The sequence below is a fragment of the Chroicocephalus ridibundus genome, chromosome 7 (genome assembly GCF_963924245.1).
Source record: "Chroicocephalus ridibundus chromosome 7, bChrRid1.1, whole genome shotgun sequence".
Lineage (NCBI taxonomy): Eukaryota > Metazoa > Chordata > Aves > Charadriiformes > Laridae > Chroicocephalus > Chroicocephalus ridibundus.
In genome coordinates this window covers 18,975,518-18,999,386 of record NC_086290.1, presented here as the reverse complement: position 1 = coordinate 18,999,386, position 23,869 = coordinate 18,975,518, and the positions used below count along the sequence as shown (strand labels likewise).

The window sequence follows — 23,869 nt, the reverse complement described above, 5'->3', positions numbered from 1 at the left end:
TCAAGCTTCAGTAGTTGTGCTGTGCAGGGAATACTCTGAATTTGTTTCAGATTTTGTTCCAATATACGAAATAAAATTTGCTTTGAAGAATTTCCCTGGTTTGTCCTCTTTCTCTCTCATCACTCTCAAATACTTCCACTTTACAGAAAGACATAAATTTTGTCAGGTTTCTTTTATATCTATGTGGAGGTCTCTGTGTAGAATTTGCTTTAGACTTCATCACTTGAATTCTTCCTACACATTAATGAATTTATATTTGGATCTCTCCCATGTATGCAGGCATTATGCGTCCCTACTCTCATAGTGCGGTGAACAGCTTACTCTGCTCCAGGGTCTGCAGGAAATGCTCTACTGGTGAAATTGTCCCTGCACAATTTCTGAGGGCTGTAAGCTGTTAGAAGGAAGTGAACCAAGGACAGCTAAAACAGGACAATGTGTATTTTGAAGCTTGAACAAAGAGGCAGAGGAGCTGTAATAGATTTACACCCTCTGTGTCATTCATTATCATTTATCTTACGTGTTCTGACACAGACACACGAGCTTTGAGTTACTCTGGGTTTTGCCTTCAGTCAAAGACAAAGCCAAGTACTTTTCAGCACTGAATACTCACATGCTGTTGAAAGGGCCCTCTACAGCTCTGCAGAGAGGTCCACACCACGTAACTATAAGCTTTTTCATCACTGAAGTGCTGTTGCAAGTGAAAAAGCAAGTAAAGTACCTTGGGTTTTAACAGAAATTTCTCTCTATCCTTGAGATTGTAGATGCATCGCCCCTGTTCAGAAAGATTCCCATTGTGGTAGATGAATCACTATAACTACTTCTTCGACATTATCATTGAATTATACTCAAAATTCCTATGGGATGGTCAGGATAATGCTATGGAGAATGACTGTCTTTTCATCCTATCCCCTCTTCACCCGCTCCTATGAGGATCCCTGAGAATAGTTTTTTGTTGAAAGCAAGCACACCACAGAGTCAGTATTTTTTCCCACCATCCACAGACTTTCATCATGATCAGATGGAGATATTCATTTTTATCTCCAGCAAAATGTGATGGAAGCATTCACATTACTTTTAAAAGGATGCTAGATGGAATATATGTAGATGGGTTTTGTTGGTTTTTTTTCTATTGTTCCTTACTTTTACCTTTCCTGTTTATCCCATCTGTTCTGTGTCTGTGTTAGTTTAGACTGTAAGCCTTTTGGAGACAGAAATAAAACATTTTATACAAAGCATCGTCAGTATACAGCCAATAATAATGATGACATAGCTGGGAGATCAATTAGTTCCTTACTATTATCATTCCATATATATTTTTCTTAATGTATGCCTTGTAATGTACATAATTCTGGTGGGTTTTTTTCACTAAGGACATACATTTATTGCATGTTTTCTGCTACATATTTACAAGGCAAGTATTTCTCTGCTCTTTAACAGTTTAATACACACCACTATTGAAATTAAGGGAAAACACTACTAGTTTAGGATAGACTTGTTTTGGTTTAAGCTTTTAAAAAGCACCATAAGTTTATGCTTTCTTTATATTCAGAAACTTCCAACACTTTCTCTCTTGCGTGTGCTTGCATTTATAATCCCCTAGGACTTCTTGGGTTTCGCTGGCACTGGAACTGGCAGCACCAAAATACCATGATAAGGGCTGTTTATGCAACACTTCCTGCCTCGCCAAAGCCAGGAAGTGCTAACACCCCTAAAAAAATTTCACAAGCTTTATAGTCCAAAGCCGTTCAACAAAGCTGCTGAGCTTTCTGCATCCTAATGCTAACTGAGCTTTTTTTTTTTTTATATTTGCCTCCCATTAGCACTGTGCCTGGAACGATGCCAGTTTGTCCTCTTCAATTGTTGGCTGTCCTTGAAGACTAGAACCCTGTGCTTACTTATTCTTTCAACGGGACAACCATAGCTCACCAGCTTCTTTGCACCATTTGTCCAATGTATCCCAGCTCATTTCATGGAATAAGCACCTCCGGAAGTCACACTTAGTTTAGGCTGAGCTTGTTAATTCTTTATGGCGTGACTGATAGCAAGCCAGTTAGGATGAGGCACTGTTGAGAATCTTCCACAAGTGTAAAAAGGAGGTGTCTAGCACAATGCTTTGGAAAGAAAAATACCTCTGTGCGTCTCTTTTTTCCCTAGTTTGTGCCAACAATGCACAACAAAGTATCTTCAGTTGCTGTGAGTGTATAGCTACAGAGAAAGGGACAGACATCCCAAGTAACCTTTTTAAGAAAGAAATGGGTTGGGAGAATTTGGAAGTCGGTGGCAAATTATTACTGCGAACACTAGTGCTGAGTATCACCATTTATCAACAAGACTTACAAGACTCTCGTTCTGACAGAGGTCTGATGGAGTTATATGATATGCAAAATGCAGGCTGACCCAGTATTTTAGAGGAAAGTTTTTTACCTTTGCATGTGAGACAAGACTTGATAGTGAGATCGTTACATAATCTATCTGAGAGCACATATTGCAAATTCTTTTTATAACCCAAAAAATAAGTGTTGCACCTCTCCACCTGAGAGAGAGTCACGTCCAATTCAGGCATTTGTGTGTTTGTCAGCATGTTTAAATGAAAAGGGAAAGAAAGGATTCATAGGTGACAAAGCTGCAAGGGGCAACAGTCCTTTCTCTATAAGCCTCTGACCCCATCCCCACCTTTTCACCTATAACTACCAGAAGCCAAACTCCAGAACCGAGAGCAAAAAAGCCCGATGGTATTCTTCCTGGAGGAGGGAGTCATTACAACAACACAGGAGAATATAATAGCAAAGTGACACAGAGGAAAAAAAAAAAACTTTTTCCATCCTGTGTGGGCTAGGTGCATAAATTAGAAGCCTGCAGCTTGCTGGGATCTTTTCTTTGTGCTCTTTCTTCATGGTAGTCAGTCTATTCCCAGAGGGACGGAGTCCCAAGTCTATTACATCAGCTTCCTCTTTATGAGTAAACTCTTTACAAGTTGTCTGCTTAGGGAGTTTTTCTATTGGAAAGTGGTACCTTATTCACTTACTTTTTTTCGTAAATTGCAAGCATCTATATTTTTAAGACCTAAAGAACCTTAGCATAGGTCACCCAATATCTCTGATCTCTCAATGATTTAAATTAACCTAATAGGAATGGTGTTGAGGGAACGGATCAGAGATTGGGAGATAAACAAGAGCAAGGATAGCAGCAAGCAAACGGTTGTGGAAGTAAAAATAATTGGGTGACTATCACACCCATGAAAAGGACTATTCATAAGCATTGGATCATCAGACACAAGCCAAAGCCAAACGACCTACCAGTGTCAAAAGATGTGTAATGCTTCCTTTTTAGCAATAAAATAAATGTTCCTCATGAGAAGATATGATCCTTCCTAAGCAATGCTCTCAGCTTCCTGAATGTACAGAGGGAAGGAAAAATTGAGCCATAAAAATTGGCTTCTGGATTTGAATCATGCCCCAGTCAAATGAAGAAAGGTCATTATCAAGGTCTTGTCTGTGAAGAGCTATATGAGCAACTGTGACTGAAGCCAAGTCTTATCCTTTCCTTTGATAAACTGAAGAGGCCGAGCTCCAACATGAAGTCGAATAACAGCATTCTTCATGTAAACTTGTAATCCCTTGTGATTTTAACTCCACTCTGTTTTCAAAAAAGGCTCCTTCCTGCTTGGAGGCCTTTCAAATCCATGGTCTTAGACCAGACCCCCTTCTCTGAGTTGAAGATGCCCGTATCTGTTTATGCCTACAAGAATACCCAGACACACACACAAATGTGCTCTCATGCTCCCAGCATATATACATTTTGCAAAAGGACTCTATATTGAGCATGTGCTCTTCACCTCTAGTATCCTATTGAGAAATTAGTTTAAGCTTCTCTCTTACTATACCCTGCTAAGAATGTCCTATAGCTGGAAAGAAAGAAAGAAAAAACGGTATTGAGAAATAAAAAAAAAAAAAAGAAATCAAAATAATAAAGCAGCCTATCCACTGATTTTAGAATCTGTATTTTAAAAACATATTTTTTTTCTTAATTTTTTTAATTTTTTGGCAGAAGCTTTGAGGGGTAATAAGAATCTGTGCATCATACTAAAAATCCCCATTTAAAAGCTTGTATAAATATACGATATATGATGAATTTGCATTAGTCTTGTTAAATACTCATGTAAATATATTATTAGCAATGATTCATTTCAGTTATTTTAATTATTCACTTTTTTAGTTCTCTTAGATTAATTTTACTTCCTTTGTGGGTGTTCTGAATACCTAATTCGATTCCGAGATGGGGAATATGTTCAGAGCTTGTCAGAAAATACACAATCAATAGTCAAAGAAACTTCTGAAATGTATGACATTCAGTAACAGTGATTAAAACAAATAATATGAAAGAAAAATATGAAAAGGTAGAAAGGCTGAGTAGGAGTCAAATGTGTCAATTACTTTTCAACATGGTATGCTGTCGTTTTCTTTTTAAATACAGACAAGAAAAAAAAGGAAAAAAATTAGTTAACATGCAGAGGTGATGTTGTAATAAGCTCTAACTTATTATTAATGTAACCGTCGTCATGGTGGTAGGTGGAGAGGCCGCAATCTGTAGAAATTACAGAAAACGCTAAATAATGGAGTTGATGCTGAGACAGGCTATGTGCGGTACCGTGAGGTCTCCTACAAGGTGCTAGGCACCTCCAGTGGGAGATGCTCTCCCCCAGCACGAATCCACGGGGCAGGAGGAGCGTGCAGCGCTTTGCGGCATCAAACGTTTCAGACGTCAAAACCGGAATGAAAATGGTTGAACGGGTGTTTCTCCGGGTGCATCGATGACGCCATCACTGGGGAGAGGGCTTTTGCCGTCCACGGGTTTCCTGTTTTCCTTCAGTCGAAATGACGTGCCTTTCCACACCGGGACGCGTTGCGTGGCCACATCCCTCTGGAAGCGGAGCCACCGACTCCGGAGCGGCGGCGGCAGCGCCGCGCAGCGCCAGGTGGCACTGTCCCCCGCCGGCCCCGCACGGCGCCCGCGGGGCTGCCGGCCTCCCGGGGCGGCTTCTGCCTGGGCACCTTGGCCTGCCACCAAGGAAGGGGAGTCCTCCCGGCTCCACCCGTGGCGACGTGTCTTTCAGCGTGCTGAATTCTTGCTCCAAGCGTGTGAGCAGGAGTTGAGAGCTGGGAACGGCCAGGGCACCGCGCATCGGACATGGCTTTCCCGCACGGAAGGTACAGAACTGGCTGAAGAGCTGCAGCGGTGGGTCCCCACGCTCATCCCTCACTAGAGGCGGTTCCTGAAGGAGACTTTTCTCCAGGAATCAGGAACAGGTACTTGCCTGAGGTTCCTGAAAAAAAAAAAAGAAAAAAAAAAAAGAGATAGTCTGCATGAGGCTTCGTTAAAGACGCTGCTACGTCTGCCTGGCAAAACTGACCATACACAGAATTGTCTGCTCATATTTCAAAAATTCGGTATTACAGTTGTTGTCACAATGTTCCTTAAGTTATGTAGGGAGTCTAAGGTTGTAAATAAACTAGAAATTGTAATAAACTAAAACTTTAAAAACTTTGTGAGTTCCTAGCATATTCAATCAACCAGTATAAAAATATGAAAATCCCAAACTACAAATCCTAAAGATGATTGCAAGCTTTAGAAAATACTTGCTAGTCTTTAAGTCCTCTGAGGAAAAATGATTAACATTCTTCATTGCTAGGGATGTGTTGATTACAACTCAGACTTCGGCTTGTTTATTTACAGTTTTTAGGTCCCCTAGGAACATATGTTTGGAGGTTTGATGTCTTTGTGCCTCCCCTAGTGAAAATGGAAGCAAAAGTGCTTTATAAACATCAAATTATACAAAAATTAATCAAAATTCATAAAATGATGCAATAAATACTGCTAGCATCTGATAGAAATACTATCCCACGATCAGCGAGTACATTCTTAAGTTTCTCAGTGGATTAAAACCCCAGAGACCAGAATTGGAAATGCAGTATTTTTATTTGGATGACTTTCTAGCAAAATAAATACACATTGGTTTATAAAGAGTTGTTGTGAAACAGAAGATCTGGAAAGAACTTTAAATGCTAAGAACGTTTTGGTATACAGCTGAAACACTTTTTTGATATCACAATGTTTCTGACATGCACGAAATCCTAAGGAAGGGAAGAATTACAGTAAAATGAGGCTCTGATAGTTTTGGAAACAAGAAAGATACAAAATGGTTAAATATACATGTGAGAACTCAAAGCTTTTATTGGTGTATTCTCTCATTTATGTTAGGAACAACAAAAAAACATTGAGCTGGTCCAAAACTGGAGAGCTAGCCTTGGAATCAGAAAATCCAAAATTATTTATGCCACTTTTATGTTATTTGCAACAAAGCTTATGCCATCTATAATCTTTTAAAAGTCATATAGTCCCTCCACATCTTAGTTTCATGTCTGTGAATGGGTTCAAAAAATGGGTTGTGAAGATGAATCAAAAAATATTCTGACATTATCACAGCACAGTAAAAGGACAGGACATAAACATCCTAAATCTTTCTCATTAAATAAAAAAGGGTTTGTCTTCTTAGTCCCACTAGCACATAAATTGGCATGTCTTGAAACAGCACAAAATGGACCCAGAAGAATCTCAATGTATCAGATTGACCCTTTTCCACTATCAATTTTCAGAAATAAGAAAAAAACTTTTTAATCCCCTAAGAAACACACTGTAACTGTGACATCCGGCTGGGCCTCGCTCTTAGTTCCATGAATTCACATCAGCATTAGCATTACTGTCTGTGCTGAAGAGAGAAAAAGAAATGAAGTTGCTCAACTCTGCTTTGTCAGCGTTGCATGACTTGAGAACTATTTTAGCGGGGAATACTGGGGCTTCCACAGGAAGGTCATCAGCCAGAATGAATCACCCCAGCTCGACTGAGGATCTGGCATTTCATCTAGAAGACAGAAATGGATTCAATGCCAAGGAGGAAACTTCCATTTGTACAGCAGATCAAAGGTGTTGACACTTTAATGGATTTTTGAATTATGCAGTAGAGACGCAACACCTATTAGCTCTGAGGATGTATTGCACTGTAAGTGTTAATTTGCATGTACAGGGGTCTGAGTGGCCAGCATTTACAAATAGTTTGTGATAAAGCTAAACATGATAAATTGTGAATGAAGCTCAAATACATGAACTAATTCAAAATGGCAACGTGTTGTGGTCCTTTTGTGAGAAAGATGTTTTCTCTGTGTAATGAAAATCAAACAAAAATAGCACTGATATGTACCTGTTGAGATATATAGTTTAAGTGTTTGGTTTGTATGGCAAAGGATTTAAAAAAAAAATTATTAAAATGCCTTATTCTCTGGTTACATTAAATTACAAATTTAAGACATCAAAAATGTAGAACCTAATATGTACACTTGATAACAGGCAAAAGAGCCTTGCTCTTTGACTTGTTCAAGTGCTTTCTTAAGGAAATAAGGCTCAAGCAATTGTTTTGTCTGCTCACCTTCTCCTTCTTCATCCCTCACGCCATTATAACTTTTGAAGCCTTTGGGCAATTTCAGTTAAAGGTGAAGGTGGAGCAGAGGTGTCCCAGACAGGACAGCCCGAAAAGTTGCACGAAAGTCAGTAGCTGAGAAAAGGTGAGAAAGCTGGTGTTCTGCTTGAGAGCCCAGCAGGCGGGGTTCAGCCTGGGCCATTTGGGCAGAGAGCAGCCCGCTGGCCGGCCCGCACCTGAATCCGCACCCGCATCTCTCCCCTACGTACAACCACGCAGAGGGTGCGGACAGTCAAAGGTATCGCTGTGGGTGATGGAAGGAGGAGGGGGAGGAGTTTGAGACATTGGAAAGACTTGGTAGATATTTCATAAGCTGCAGAACTTGTCTAAAACACAGCTGTGTTTGAATTGGAAGGTTGACATTTCATAGTTGGGAACAGTTTAATTGCAAAAATAGGAAAGTTTAGGGGCATTTTTGAATAGAAGCCTGAAGGATGTATCCTTCACCTTTTATTCAGAACTTGCTTAAGATATGCCTAAAGACAGTGCAATGTGTCCCTAAAGTCTGTAGAAATAAGATGTCTGTTGTCTATGTTAATTAAACTTTAAATTTTTGTTTGCATGGCAGGAAAAAACCCACGTTTGTTCTGAATTATCCACAAATATTTAAAATCAATGGTTTGAATTTGATCAGGACCAACCACAGCTGGTTGGTCAAGCTGTTAAAAAGACAGGCACAAGAATTCGTATTACGCTGCAGCTGAAGCGGGCTGGGCTTGGTGTTTTCACAAATACTGCCCTGAAACTGAGAGGAGAAAACTGAAAGGGAATGTCCTAACGAAAGAATTGTAGCTGGTCAATATTTTATAGAGGTACAATTATTCTCTTCCTTGTTCATCTGCTTGCACAGTGGATTGTATTGCTAGAGAGACTCCAGGGTGGTTAGGAACTGCATGGGATGGAAGTTTCTGATAAATAATGTATGAATAGAAGTTGGATTCTTAACTACCTCCACCCTAGGATGAACATGCTCCTGTAATACAGATAATTTTTGCTGTCAATGAGAAGACAATGTAAAGGAAATGTACATGTATTAAATAGACATATAGAGCTGGACCAACAAGAGGTGCCTCACAGATTTTATGAAGAATGCTGAAAAAAAGCCCAATTGCTGTTCGTATGCAATCACCTTATACATATAGCTGGGCATCTTAGGGTAAAGTAAACCAGAATACAGAAAACTCAGAAAATGCGGTGCTTGTATGGGAAAGGATTCTCTCAGACCAATCTAAACATGAAGAAAAGGTTTCTTGCTGGCAATCAGTGTACCCAAATTCATGGCAACATGTTTAGCTGCAAAGACAGAAAGCGTTTTCATGGGCAGTCCAGCTGCATCCTTTGCTGACGTCCATTGCCCATAGTGGGAGCATTGCCTGGTGCTTGTGAAACTTCATGAGAGGGAAGCCCAAATGCAGAAGTATGTTAAATTCCTATATGCCAGTGCCAGTTAAATACTTCAGTTGGACAATCTTAGAATAGTGTATAGCCCTGTAGGTTTTACAAAAGTGAATTCCGCTGAGCGCAGCTGTCAGGAGCAGCTGAGCCAGTGCAGTGCATGGCTGAGCTGTAAGGATAAACAAGGGCACGCCACATTCGGCAATGTTTCAGCGAAGCGTTGTTACACCAGGAGAGCTACTGTAAAAATACAGAATTGTAGTCACTCTGTTGAAATAAATATTTAAGTATTTGCTGAAAGGGTTAATAGCCACTAAATCTAGAGAGTTGATTTAATTGATGAAAACAATCAAGTGCTTTTCATCTTGGTGGCCCATTAACAATGGCCGTTTATTTAGCCTTTGTGCTTAAGAGTGTGGCCCACTGCGACCTGAATTGAAGAGTCTTTCATTTGTGTTGCAAAGCAGTCAAGGCCATATGATGGGGCTAAGGGTGGCATTACAACAAGGAGGTTTTGCAAGTAATTGGAACAGTGTGTGTTGGGGGTGAGGGGAAGAGCGAAGAGCTTAAACCGAGTTGCATTTCTGTAGCCCTAACACACTCTTTAGGGGTATAAAACAGATCTTTGGTTTGTTAACATTTGTATGTGAATTAGGAGGCAGGACCTGGCTTCTCTGCATCCACAAGTGATGCACTGCCACCGCTTCTATTTATTTTAGTCATTTTATGTGGATCACACTAGGCAGATTCCTAGGAAGTGCTTGTGGTGCCTTGCATTGCCTACGGACTGAGCACACAAGGCAGACAAAGAACAGAAGCGGGTGAAATGTTTGACACAGTTTGCAAACTGGGGAAGTAAGGCACAGGGTAATTCAGCCACTTGCTCACCCTCTCGCCCACATCCTGTGGTAGATCTGGTATTGGACAAAGATCTCCCAAGACTCAAGCTAGTATCTTAACCAGAAAAAAAAATAAAAAATAATCCTTGTTCAAATATGCCTGACTGTGACAAAGTAATAACGATTTCAGCATGAACATGTCTGTCTCTTTCAGCTTAAACCAGTGCAAAGACCCCGAGTGGTGCAGAGTACAGCAGTCTGCATGGTTCCTGGAGTGAGGTGGATTAAATGTATTTCCCTCCTATTCTACATTGCATTTAACTTTTTCCGCCTTAGGGTAGAGCTCCTAATGTCTAAATTAATCTGTAAAGATTAAATGGGATTTCTCTTCCAACACTCCTAGAGTCAGTGGATAACCATTGATTTGGTTTAACTGAGTTGCCCTAAAATTCATCTGACATGGCAGCACATACAGAGCTTCTCAGGCGTTTGCAACAACAGCCCAACTGTGTTCTCATCATATTTTAATCTGTCCTGACCAGATAGACCTTAACTATGACAAGGAAATAATGTACAAAAAAAAAAAAAAAAAGGCAGACTAGAATTTAATATTGTTCCATCAATAGTCAGTGAAATCTGGCCATGGACAAAATTATGGATTACTTTTTTCCCTAATATTCACAAAGCTGCAGTATCTACATTTGTACTGCGGCACTGTGTAGGAAGTCAGCTTTTAAAGAAGAAAAAAAAATCTTTTTATTACTCTGTTGGGTATCTGCTAGCCCTCAGAATGAAATTCAATGTTTACCGTCCTTCTTAATCCTATATTTTGTGTAGTGTGCAAATGAAGGAAGGATTTTTAACCTTGTGAGTATTTAGTTAGACAGCAGGAGTTAGTACAGCCAGACAGCATAAGCAGTTTCAATTTAAAAGTGTTTGTTTGCCCTTGTTATGTACATAGAATAAGCAATTAAACCCAAACATTTCCATCAGTATGAAAAGTTAAGAAATTAGTCATTTGGCTTAAAGCTTCTTCTGCAATGGCATCCTGTCTGTATTGCACAACTTGTGTTCATGTTACTAAGTTGGCTGAATAATCAACGTATCAAAAAGATACAAGCAGAGACTGCCCTGAGTGGTGCTTAATTATGATTTTTTTGCCTAAGAATTCTTCATTGATCCATTCTTACGTCATTCATGTAAATGACTCTGATAAAATAATTATATTTTCTAACCTCATTTTAATAAAAACTGAGCATCATTTGCAAATTCTCATTAATCATCAGTGGGATCACTGCACTGTAAAAGTTTGTAGTACTAAGTTGCAGGCTTATTTTTTAAAATTCAATGATAAATATTAAACTCTATCAATTTTGTACTTCTGCAATGTCAGTTTTGCTAAATAAATTAGAGCAGATATTCCAGTGGAAGTAGATCTTCAATTAGAAAATATTCTGGTTGAAAATGGAACCGAATTGGTTTCAACCTTACATGAACAGTGACAGATGTTTGGGGATGAGATTAAGCTTTAGAGCAAAAGACCTCGTTTGGGAAAGTTCTAAGTCTCTGCAAGGAGAGACTGGGAAGGAACTTGGAGATCAGCTTTAGCTGTTACAGTTGTAATCAAATACTCTCTTAGCCAGATTTCTTCTTTCATCACTTTCAGGAGCCGTTGTGGCAGAGTGCACTGCTGCTCCTCTCGCTGGCAGCCATCAGCCATTCTCAGTAACTTGACACAACTAAGCTGGAGACTGTTGCAGTTGTAAATGCTGGAATGATACAGGCTGCATTTCCCCTCTCCTCATTTCCTAGAGATTTTTTTTCTTCTGGATCCTTCTGTCTCCATTCATGATTGCACAACGTGCTTGTGACAGCCACAGGAGCTGTTTACATGAAGATGGATTCTAGGAAAACACTCTCCTATTTCTAGCTGTCTTCAGTACAATATGTGTTTTCTTTCAGATCTCATTCTTTCCTTCTCCTCAGGAAAATCCTCACAAAATCCATCCATCAACTACCAGTCTTTATTTTTTCTTCTTGCTTGTTCTGTTTTTCTCAGAAGAAAACTAAGTGTACTACCACCCGTAACCTGTCAGTTTAAGAAAGGCTTCAGACCACAATTTGGCAGTTCTTAAAGCAATCTGTAACAGTATCATCACTTACCTGGGCGTAGCAACACATTTCCCCACGAAAGCTCAGAAACTTCATTTCTACTCGCCTCAGACCATGCACCACCCTGGAGCGTATTACCTTGCATTCTTCAGACAGAAGTGCAGCCCGTATGCTTTTTCCACTGCGTAAACGTCAGTACAGTCAACAGAAGGCAGCTGATTTTGGCCATGGCCATTTCAGCTTTTCCAGATGCACATTCTTAACCCACTCAAATACCTGATATTTCTGTTCTGATCAACTTTTCCCTAACTTTAATCTTTGTCCCTCCCACAGAAAGCTGCCATCATGGACACAAAAATATTACCAACTCATATGCTTTCTGTGCTCAGCCTTCTTTTCATAGTCATTCTAGCTGTGTGTTAACCAAAAAAAAACCCAACCCCAAACTAATCCAAAACAGAAACCCCCAAACCTAACCAAAACTCAAAATCTTCCATGTCTCTTTCCCAGAGAAAAAAGACGTCTCCTAAAGATGCATCTAGGCTTTTAATCTGTGCAGACCATAAAGCTTATACAAATTTCTTCCCTGGAAAAAACTTGTAAAGCAATCTTAATGGCTAGCCAGGAGAGCTGCAATGTCATTTGCGTAATTGTCCTCTGCTCAGCTGGAATTTGGAAGAATATCTGCAGTTACCTCTCATTGCTCAGCCTGCACCAGGGATTCATGGCTGCACAAAGGCTGCCTTTGCTATTGCAATGTAAATCCTTAAGTTTTTTAATCTTTCTTTACACTATTATCACATTTAGCTTGGTTGATGGTAACACATTCAGGAGTTTTCGTGGACCTTACATATACATTTTATTAATAAAACAGTGTGGCGAGACAAAAATGATTGTGACAAAGAAACGGCATCTGCTTAATACTCTGAGCATCAGTTTATCTTTGTGTAGAAAAGAGACACATTTGTCAGAAGTAAATCCACTGTGCTAAGTGGGGTTTTTTACAAATAACAGTGGATTACAGTGTGCCACCGGTTCCTACTTTTAATGTTTGGGAAATTATCTTTCAGAGAGAACGTATTCAAGTGAAAAAAAATTGTAACTACTATCGACTGGAACAGGAATGTTTCCTGTTTGAGAATGAAGTATACTCAGCACCGCTGGCGAAAGTACAAATTTAAGGATGTACGATGGGCCAGATGGAGAATTTGGTCTGGTTTTGTGGTTGCTGTTCTGTGAACTGATTTTAGCACTGCAGTCCCTCCTGCTCCTAGCAGATAAATGGACCATCTACCGCCAGGCAGAACCGGAGCCAAATGTAGTTTTCCAAAATCGTCTCCAATTCTCCCCTGAAGCCTGCGCCCTGCACCACTGCTCGCCAACGAGATGCACAAAGAGCAAAGGCGATAACAAAGCACCACCGGCTAATTAGGTCAGAGCCGAGCCGTGTGCGGATGCGACCGCTGCAGCCCTCCTCCTCCTCCTCCTCCTGCGGAACGTGGAAACCCCCCGCTCCGCTCCTCTCCCCGCCGGGCACGGCTGCTTTTCGCGGCGCTGAACCGGCCCTCCGCCCCAGCGGCTCCGCTCCCTGCCCGCCGCGGACGAGCTGCCCGCTGCCCCGCGGGGGCCGCCGCGTTGGGCCGGGGCCGGGGCCGGGGCTCGCACCGCGGGCGCCGAGCGGGGCTAAGCGCCGCCCCTCGCCCCCTCTCTCCCTCCTTTTCCCTCCCTCCCTCCTTCCTTCTCTCTCTCTCTCTCTCTCTCCCTCCCTCCCTCCCTCCGCCAGCCCTGCCCCGCCGCCTGGCACCGCCGCCGCCGCGCCCGCCCCGAGCGCTCCCCGCGCCGTCGCTCCGCCAGCCGGCCCGCCGCCGCCGCTGCTCGGCCCCGGCCGGGCGGGGACTTGGCAGGAACTCCCGGGGAGAGAGCGAGAGTGCCTGCCCCCGCTGCCGCCGCTCCGCTGTGGCTTTTGGGCGGAGGAGGAGGAGGAAGGTCTGGGCTCGGCCGAGGAGCAGCCGCCGCCGGAGAGGAAGAGACAGGAGGGAGAGAGAGACGGAGAGGCGGCTGGAGCCCCCCAAAGTGCCCCCCCATCCCTGCACTGCAGGCTACATTTCCAGCTTCATGGGCAAAGTGTGGAAACAGCAGATGTACCCCCAGTACACCACCTACTACTACCCCCAGTATCTGCAGGCGAAGGTAGGGTACGGCGCGGCGGGTCTGCGGCTGGCCCCGCTCCAGGGCGGCCGGCCAGGGCCCAGCCCGGACGGGGGCTCCGTGAGGCGGGGCACGGCCCGGGGGCGGCGGTCAGGTTGCAGCGGGGGACGGAGACAGGAAAGAGCCGGCAGCCCCTTCCTGCCGCCCGCCGCCGCCCGGGGAGCGCCTCCGGGCTCCCCGCCGGGCTCCCACCCCGTCCCCTCGCTCCCGGCTCTGCCCTCTCAGACCCGTCTCTTTCCCTCTCGCCTCCCCGCTCCCGCCGGCCGTCCCTCCTCTTCCCCAGGGCTCTCGGCGCGTCTCCTCCTTCCCGACCGCGTCCTCGGCCACCCCGCTGCACAGCGGAGCTCTGCGGAGCCCGCCGGGCCCCGCTCCTGTTGCCTTCACCCAGCGCAGCCTCCCTCAAGGCCGGGGAACGACCCCAAACTTCAGCCGGCAGGCCCCAAACCGGGGCTGTCCGCTGCCGGTAGCCGCTCCTTCGGCTGGGGCGGGGGTGCTTTGACATCCTGGGGCGGGGGGGTGGTGGCCGGGCGCGCTTATTGCTGCGATGGGGGTGGCCGTAATTCCACTGAAATACGGACACCGGGGAGGCTGCGGGGCTCGGATGGATCCTCATTGTCTGTGGAGTTGGATCTTTGTGAGCTGCCACCTCTCAGTTTACAAACTGGATTAAAAACGCATTAAGGGTCCAGCTCCTGCTGGTTAATGTTGTACACGGGTAGCTGTTGTTTGCAGGGAAATTGATGTTAGGAGTTTTTGTGGTGGTGGATCTCCACCTTTTCTTCCCCCCCCTTTCTCCTTCAAGTCTGTAAGGGCAGCCAGCCCCACTGCTCTAGAAGCATCATGCTGCAAACTGGCAGATGCAGAGGTGGTTGCATCAGCTGTCTGGAACATTTAGCATAAGCCTCTCCAACCACCAGTGTCACTCCTCACAAATCAAAACAGACCCATATGAGGCTTCAATGTGTGAACTTTTTTTAGAGGTTATAACCGTGGTGTGGATTTTTTTTGTTTTTTTTTTTTTTTTTTCTGTTGAAGTGTCCTGCCTGTGTGGCAATGACAGGACAAGAATTCCCTTCCTTAGCTGCACTCTTCATAGGCTCTTCTTTTTATTGTGTTCTGTGTTACTATATTGTGAAATGTAATTTATACTGCTTGGCTGAAAAATAAATTCAGTTTGACAGTCATGAGACATTTTACAAGTCAGCAATGAGGAGGCTTTGAAATGTGCATTCATATATACAGAAATTGATAGAAATATGATGAAGGTCTTTAGGTGATTTGAAATGACTAATCTTTTAAATGCATAATCAACATCAGGCTAAATGGTAGAGTCTGTATCCATTTAAAGATTGTGCCGCAATCACTTCAGTACTGTTTAGATACATTTTTTTAATGCATTATTTTTATGAAAGGTAGAGCGCCTAAAGGACAGCCTTTTGCATCACTTGGCTGTGTCACCATAGAAATATTCTCAAGTGAAAAAATGTCTTTGCTCAGAAACTTTTACCTTCATGATTTTGTGTGGCATTAGTAAGTTACGAACCACGTACCTAACACTGAATATATATAAAGCAATGTCACTTGGCGTTTTTGACCTGTAAATAATTGAAGAGGGAGATAAACTGTAATAGCTCACGGTAGATTAGAGTATGATCCTAGAAATCCATGATCCTATGAGAAAGCTTGATGGACCATCTTTTGAAAATGTTTCCTGTACAGATAATTTAATATTGATTTGTATTACAGTCAATGACATCTTCAAAACATCTTGCAGTCTTTGCTATAAAATTATACAGCCTGAAATTACATTACTCTATGTCAGCAGAGAGAACACACAGCCATTTGACCTACACACATGAAATCAAATATCTGGGATCCAGTGAGTTTCCTGTTTTCAGAGATCTTGATTTTATAAAAGAAATAAAAGAAAAAAGGTGGCTCCTTGGTGTAGGTAAAAGGACCAGTAACTGTAATTTTTGATATTCAAGTATGCAGATTTCAGTAATATAAGTGATTTTTCACTATGGATCCTCTCTGAACATGCAGAAGAATTAATTTAACTCTTAGTTTTCAGATGTCCTATTCTTTGGGCCCTAAAACAACCCGTTGTCCAGTACCTGAACTATTTCAGAGAAATCTTTGTTTTTTATTAAAGAAAAATGATAGTAGAATTGAGTAGCCTTTGCTGAATGTCTCATGGGTGATGGTACATGGTTACACTGGGGGAGGTAAGAGATTTTGAAACTAGAAGTTTTGCTTCCCATTTTATCCTTATTTAAGTAATGATGGAAAATCTGCTGACAATAAACTGCAAATCGATAATTAGGAGATGACAGGAATTGCTTGGAGATGGATTTTGCTGTAGAGAGCTCAAAAATACTCATTGGAAATTGCGTGCATTACGAATGGCTCTTTAGGTTATAATGTTGGTGCGGTCAGCTATTTTAATTGCTACAAAATATGTTATAGATTTTAAAAACAGATTTTGTATTTGTCTGTTATGATCTTCACAATCTTATTCATGAAGTGTTCAAGCTGGTTCAGTCATATATTCTGGGAGGAAATACAAACATTTGCTGTGTTTCAGCACCTCCCCCCTCCCTAATCTTGGGGAGTTTAGCATCAAACGAGACCAGTGAAACCATGGACTTAAATGAAATGAACAAAATAAACATTGGAAGAAGGTGTAAGGCTTTTAATATGAAAAATCGTTATGGCAATGAAAATAGTTTGAAATGGTTTCAAGTTGAAGCTTGTAAAACATTCTGTGTTTTTGGGCCTGCCACAATTTTTACTCTGGCAAATGATATGTTTGCCATATTTGTTACATTTTTGTGTCTTGTAATGAATGTGCTTTTTAGGACAGTTCCTATATTGCAGCATTGTATGGCGTGTCAGAGAGCATCAAAAATATTTTCCAAGTTCAATGGACATTTCTAAAGGTTTAGATACTTTCTTTAACACTATTTCTGTACCGTTGCTTTTCAAATTTCAACTCAGTTGTATTTAATTTCCTTACTTAAGTTTTTATTTGTAAGGAAGAGATTCTGTATTTCAACATTTCAGAAAATGGTGTTAAGTAAGACTGTATGTGTTTTACTAATGCTTAAAGGCCTCTCTGTCCAGGAGTAAAATCTGACTGTGCTAGGCAAAGTATTGTAACATTTAACAAGACGGTTAGGGTACACATAAAAAATATAAATGTATATATCCATCTCTGGGCCACAGTCTGTGTGAATTTGTGTTTTGTTTTCGTTTATCTAAATATCAAATGGATTTCAGGGACAGGATGCACAAAATGATTTACAAATCAGTCATGATAACTAGCTGTATTACTGTTTTTTCCTTGGACAATAATGTGACAATATGACTAATTTTACCTGTAGGTTTCTGTATCATAAAGGACAGTTCTTTGTATAGGAGTTAGTAGAAAACAGCAACATTTCCTACAGATAGCATGGTTTATTTAAAGTGCAAGCTTTTAATATTCATAGATAATATTTATGTGATACTTGAATTCTATTAGTTCTGTTTGGTATTAGGTAACGACAAGAAATCAAATTGTGTGAATCTTGCTAGAGTGGGCTTCTAACTCTATAATCTCTTAGCTGCAAAATCAGTGCCCTGGCAGCTATGAAAAGAACTAATAATTCTAGAAGTTTGTGTAGGTTCGTAGGCAGGACTGCAGATTGATGGAAACTTGTAGTGAGCGGGCAGATTCTGCCATGTCAAAAACTTATTTTCAGGCTGTTGACAGCAAACTTTAAAATGGGAACATTTAATCTTTATCCAGGCCTGTTGATGGCAGAGTAAGTAGGAAATCAGTTAACGCGGAACTTACTGTAGTGTTAAAGAAAGTAGATATGAAACTTTCTTATTCGGAGACGCTGGATAATCCAGAGTTTAGTGTCAGTGTATGAAGTTAATAGGCTGATGTAGAACCTTCTGGTTTTGATGCTTCTAAAGCAGAAGCTGTAGGACCCTCTAATGGTTTGCTGCTAATGAATACCTTTACTCTTCGCATTCTGTGCCAAGCACAGGTCTGTTAGCCTTTAAAAAGTTTTACTGGCTTATGAGCTGATTTTAGTCAGCATAAATGATTACTAATTCTAATCAGTTTAGTTAGATTTATTCCATATGCAGTACGACTGCAAAATCTCTACATAGTAAAGGACAAGTTTACAGTAACACAGACTACGCGTGTTTATGTTTATAAGGTTGGATAGAAATAATTTGCAGACTTCTTAATTGTGGGAAGTTATATTAATTGCCCATAATTGTGATCTCTTTTGTTCTCGACTGGTCTTAGAAATCCATTAAAAAAAAAGCAGAGGTTAGCTGCAGGCAAACTTTTTGTCTCTGGGCAGTTACCTGATCCTGTAGCCTCCTCAGCCTCTTGAATGTGTTCTCTCCCATTCCGGCCAGGCGGGGATTTTATTGTGCTACTATCCAAAGAATTCCTTGAAAAAGTGTACCACATTGTGGAAGGGAAAGAAGTGTAAAGTTTACCAATTTTAAGAAAAACTTGAGAGCGCTGGTGGTGAGGTGATACCTTCGGCTCTATAAAATAATCTCAGGGGATGTACGATATGGAGAAATGAAGAGTGTTCCCTAGAAAGAGCATTTTCTCTTCTTCCAAACATCCCAGTCCAAAACTGAGAGTGCCTGTTTGCATCCATCCATTGGACACACCAGTGACTTTTTGTCACCGATCTCAGTGATTGCTTTATGTAATCGTTCCAGCCAGCGTATTTGGTGGGGGGCATCTCTATCCTTGTCCCAGTTATAACTCCTTTTAACTTTTGAAGTTTAGTTCAGGTGGCTTACTATGAAGTAGAAATATGTCCTTCAGAAAGTGTTTCGAGAAACCGCTGCTAGAATAATTCTTGTATATGCAAAAGTTGAAGCCTTTCTAGAAATGGATTGATTGAAGTTCATACAAAGCTCTGCAAATGCTTGTCTTCCTTGCCACAAACTGTTGCAGTTTTGAATTATTCTGTATCAGGGCCTTTCTTGAGAAGCAGTGTCAGATTAGCCCCAGGGGCAAATAGGCATTACAAGCAGGATGTAACCAGATACGTTTTGTGTGTTGTTACACACAAATTGTTAATAGTAGTGACTTCAGGAAGGCTTAAACCTAGGTATTCCGTGCTGGGATCACCGCATTTGTTGGTGGAGTCAAGAAGGACGTACGTTAATGTGTCGTGTATGTTAATGTACATCATTGTAAATATCCAAGTAACTGATAAAGGTACACGAAATGTAGAAACACTTCACAACATCATCATCTTGAAGACTGGCTTCATTGAAGTCAATGAATTTTGCCTTTGATTTCAGATGAGCAACATTTTATTTACTAGAAACTCGATTCATGCTTGGGATACGCTCACCGTGCTTAATTTGGAGGTGATTTGCAATGAGATGATATTCATAATCTTCACTTTGGAGGAGCAAATGTTAGGCAGTGCAACATATAGATTGTGTGATGGGGGATGTAATCAAGGAAAAGTAGCAATGGCATCCATAAGATGTGCCGATTCTGTATTTTTTCTAGTGAATCTTCTAAAGAGTTTTTAAAAAGCCACAACTTTTCTCCCTTAATCCAGCCTCCTTAGAGGTATAAATATACATACACTAAGGACTGAATTTGCAAATGACAGAATAAAAAATATTTTCCCCACATCATTAATGGTAGAAATGACAGCGTCTTATTAGCTTTGTAATTTCTAGAAGTTTGAGACTAAACTCATCCCTAGAGTACACTGTGCTTGGGGCTTAATTTGATCCTGCGTGATTGGCCTCATTTAACAAATGTCAACAAAATCTCGGTCCCTCTTCTTGATTCAGTGGTAACTTTAATGCTGACGTGTGAGTCAGATCCTGAGTCTGATAGTCTTATGGGACTGATTTTACAGAAAGGTGATAAACCAATATATGACTTTAAAAACACTTGAAAAATGTATTCGGTGCCGTTTTCCTTTTGTGTTTGATTGTTAGCCCCCCTCAAGCACTGGTTATATTCCAAAATTGTATCTCTGAAGTTTATATTCAGTAGGTAGGCAACAGCTCAAAGATTTTTGTAGTCGTTTATTTTCTAGCTTTACCTTCAACGCAGGATCTCAAGGCAGTCATGAAAGGTGCGCAATAAGTTCGTGGGGGGAGAAGTTAATTTTCTTTGAATAAAATAGTTCTTTAAAGTATGTTTTCTTTCACAACTCAACTGTTACTCTTGGTAATGACTGTAGTTTTTTCTCATTACTTTTAAACCAGAGTTGAGCGTGCTGTTTAGATTCTTAACCTTATTTGTAAAGGAAACCCTATACTTCAAAATACTTTGCTTCTAGTTAGAGCATAAAACTTCAGGTCTTAGTTTCAAGGATGAAATTTCCTGAGAGTAAATTTCTAAGCTTCCACCTAGTGTTGAAGGAACAAAGAAATTTTCCAAGGGAGAATACTAGAATGTGGTAAAGCATTGCTTTCTAAATCAGTTTTTCTGTAAAGCAATACCTTTCAGAAACATATCTATTTAGGATATACATCAAAAAAACATCTCAGACAATTTTTAGGCTGCTTTAAAGTCCAAGCAGCAGTTTGAGCTGTCAACGTTGATAGTTGATGCATCACTCTTGCTGAGAAAGGTAACTGATGCTACTAATCCAGTGGTCGTAGTGAAGGACACTTGATTGTGAAAGCAGTGAAGAAGTTTGAACAAAGGCATAGTAATAAACTGGAAACTGTATCTTGGTACAGTTACGTATTTCAGTTTCAGTCTTCCAAGTAGTCATATCAAGAGCAAATAACAATGGTTTAAAAAATAAATTGTTTCTACGTGAAATTATGCTTTTGGTTTGAGAAATAGCCCTTTGAAGATATATGCTCACATTTAGCCAAAGATATGCTACAAATTATATGCTCATTTTTGTTGTATTGTATAGTCTTTCTATGGCCTGTGCTAAGTAGTGATCACAACTATTTCTACTGGAAAATCACTTGCTTTGTTATAGAAGTGAAAAATGTTGGAAAAATATGCTGATAAAAATCTGTTCTATCCATCTGAGGTTAATTCATTTCAGTCAAAACACAGGCACACAACAAATTCAGGTCATATTTACTGTGGCTAATAGGTGATAATTATTACCTGACTTAATGCATTTTCTTAGTCTTCCTCAGCTGAAAATACCGAGACCTGCATTTAAATGTAATTTAATTAAGTTCTAAGCTGCGTTATATTATCGCAGAATTGAGGAAGACAAAGAGGTTGGACATGGGTATAATGAGGTACCACGGCTCGCTTGTTTCATGGTAGCTTTTGAAGCCACTGTGCTCTGTTCATGGTCTGAGACTGTAAGAATACATTGAGTCTCAATTGCTCTGATTTAATGGAAACATTTCAAAATATATTTAAACTAAATTTCTGAAATCTCAGGGTACACATAAGGCCTGTGAAAAGTGCTGCAGAATCATTTCAGGCAGATAAACAGCTTACTGATGCAAAACACAACTCAAAATGTTCAGTGTGACTTTTGTGTATCGATCTTCTGTAGAGAGGTAGAGTAAACGGCCTTCGCTTTGTGGATTTTACTACAGGTTAAGAACTGAATTCCCTTGCTTGTCTCTTGGCAACACACACTGACACAATTTCTATAGCAGTTTATAGGCTGTGGTAGTATCTGTGACCTCTTCTATCCCTCAGGCCGTAGCTACATAATCACTTTAATTTTACATAACTATGCACAGCAGCCAAAAAGGGCAGTCTTCTCTTTCCCCATTGCCCCCAGCAACTCGTTCCTGTCCCCTCCCCTGTGCTGGCACTAGCATTCGTACCATCAGTCAGTGAGCTGAATCAAAAAACCAGTCTGGCTGAAAACTAACCCAAAAAACCCCAGCTGTAATACATTTTTACAGTGGAGCGACTAATGAGATACTTAAGGAGTTGGAGATTTGCATGGCTGTGGGTGAAGTTGTCTCCAAGAAAAGTACACCCTCTTGGGTCTCACTTTTGTACAACAAAATGGTGGTTCTTAATGTTTCTAAAGAAAAGGTTTTCCATGTCCTTGGCCAAAAGGGCAAAAGATTCAAGCCAAAGGAAGATACAAGAGAGCTCTTAGGTTACCAAAATCTGTTGATTGCATATATATGCAGTTAACTGCTAGCATTATTTTTCTATTACCTTATTTTCTCTTTTACTGTTTTAAATTGTGTTAGATGTTGCTGTACTAAGTGTTAAAAAAGCATTTGAGTCTGTCTTTCATTCTTACGACTAATGAAAGAAGAAAGTGTGAAATAAGTTGCTGAGAGGGCTTAAGTTAGGTAGAGGCCTGGGAGGAAAAAGAATCAAACGTAAATGGGACTTCCAGAGGCCTTGTAGCATAGCGTTACATCTAACTTTCCATTTTCGGCACAGTGCAACATTGATGTTTTATTTCATTCTGGGGAAAGAGGGGAGAAGGCTGGCACTTCAAATTAGCAGCAGCTGCAGAATTAAGACAAGGGTGTTAGTGACTCATTTGGAAAAGTACTAGCTAAAACATTCTGTCTCCGAGAAAAAACATTTAAGAAGGGTTTATGATACAAACTTTGAATTTCATGAGTAGCGCCTGTGACCTTCTGGTTTCCCCCCGGTAGCTCTTCTGACTAGTGACCATTGGTTTCTGACAATCACATATTCAAGTGAGGAGGAGGCATGGGGAGATTTTGGAGGGGGAAACATCTCTGTTAACAGGGTCAGAGACTCCAGAATGCCTCTGACTTCTTTTGACCCAGTCAGTTAGCAAAAAACTCAGATTCTTATCGTTCCAGGTAGAAGGAAAAAATGGTGATACTTAGTTGTTGCTTTGATGTAGCTGAATTATTGACAAAGAGTAGTCAAACTCCAGTTTCCCTGAACATGGGGATCTTGAATAATAGAAGCAGCTTCTAGAAGCAGTTTCTTTGTTCTCAAATTCCTTTCCCCAATTCCCAATTCGTTCTGTTTAGGCCGTTTACAGGACCATATACTCAGTGCTTATGTTTATGTTGTTTTCTACTCTTTTCTATTGGTATTTGGGTGAGGTTTTTTTCCCTCCTCTGATGAATATGTGTATTTTCCTAGTTTATCCCCAGGCCTACAAATGGCTTTATTTAGCTTTAAGAAGAGAAGGCTAAGGGGAGAGCTAATTGCTGTCTAAATCTATCAAATAAGAACGTATAGACAAGGTGGAGCCAGACACTTCCTTGAGGTGCAAAGGGTAATTCAGGTTGGAAGGGACATCAGGAACTCTCTAATCCAACTCTCTGCTCAAAGCAGGGTCAGACCAGGTTGCTCAGGGCCTTATCCAGTCTGGTCTTGAAAGCCTCCAAGGATGGAGAGCACAACCTCTCTGCACAACCTGTTCCATTGCTGGCTGTCTTCATGGTGATTTTTTTTTCCTATTTCCAATCTGAACCTCCTTTTTTTCATCTTATGCTCATTGACTCATCCTCACACCACGCACCACAGTATAATAACCTGGCTTCTTTTCGTTGATAACCTCCTTGGATGTTTCCATTTAACAAATGGAAAGCTGCTATTAAGTCCCACCAAAGCCTTCTCTGCTCCAGACTGAAAGAGCCCAGTTCCTTCAGCTTTTCACAGAGCATGTGATCCAGCCCCCAGCCGTCTTGACGACCCTCCACTGAACTTTCTCCAGGTTATCAGTGTTTTTCTTTTACTGGGGGCACAAAGCTGAATGTAGTATTCTAGGTAGGGTCTATCAAATGGGGGTACAGCCACCTCCCTCCCCCTAACGCGGCCCAGGAGGCACAC

The 23,869-nt window shown here is 41.1% G+C and overlaps 1 protein-coding gene across 3 annotated transcripts in view; it reads left to right on the top strand.

Moving 5' to 3' along the window:
• The first annotated feature begins 13,691 nt into the window (after positions 1-13,691).
• RBMS1 (RNA binding motif single stranded interacting protein 1) overlaps positions 13,692-23,869 on the top strand; it is a 149,484-nt gene continuing 139,306 nt past the window's right edge. Inside the window, exon 1 of one of the 3 annotated variants that reach the window (XM_063340626.1) lies at positions 13,692-14,067. In XM_063340626.1, the coding sequence (XP_063196696.1) occupies positions 13,993-14,067 (75 nt within the window). In that variant the 5' untranslated portion in view covers positions 13,692-13,992. The remainder of the gene's footprint in view (positions 14,068-23,869) is intronic. The other 2 variants (XM_063340625.1, XM_063340627.1) reach the window with 2 other exon arrangements.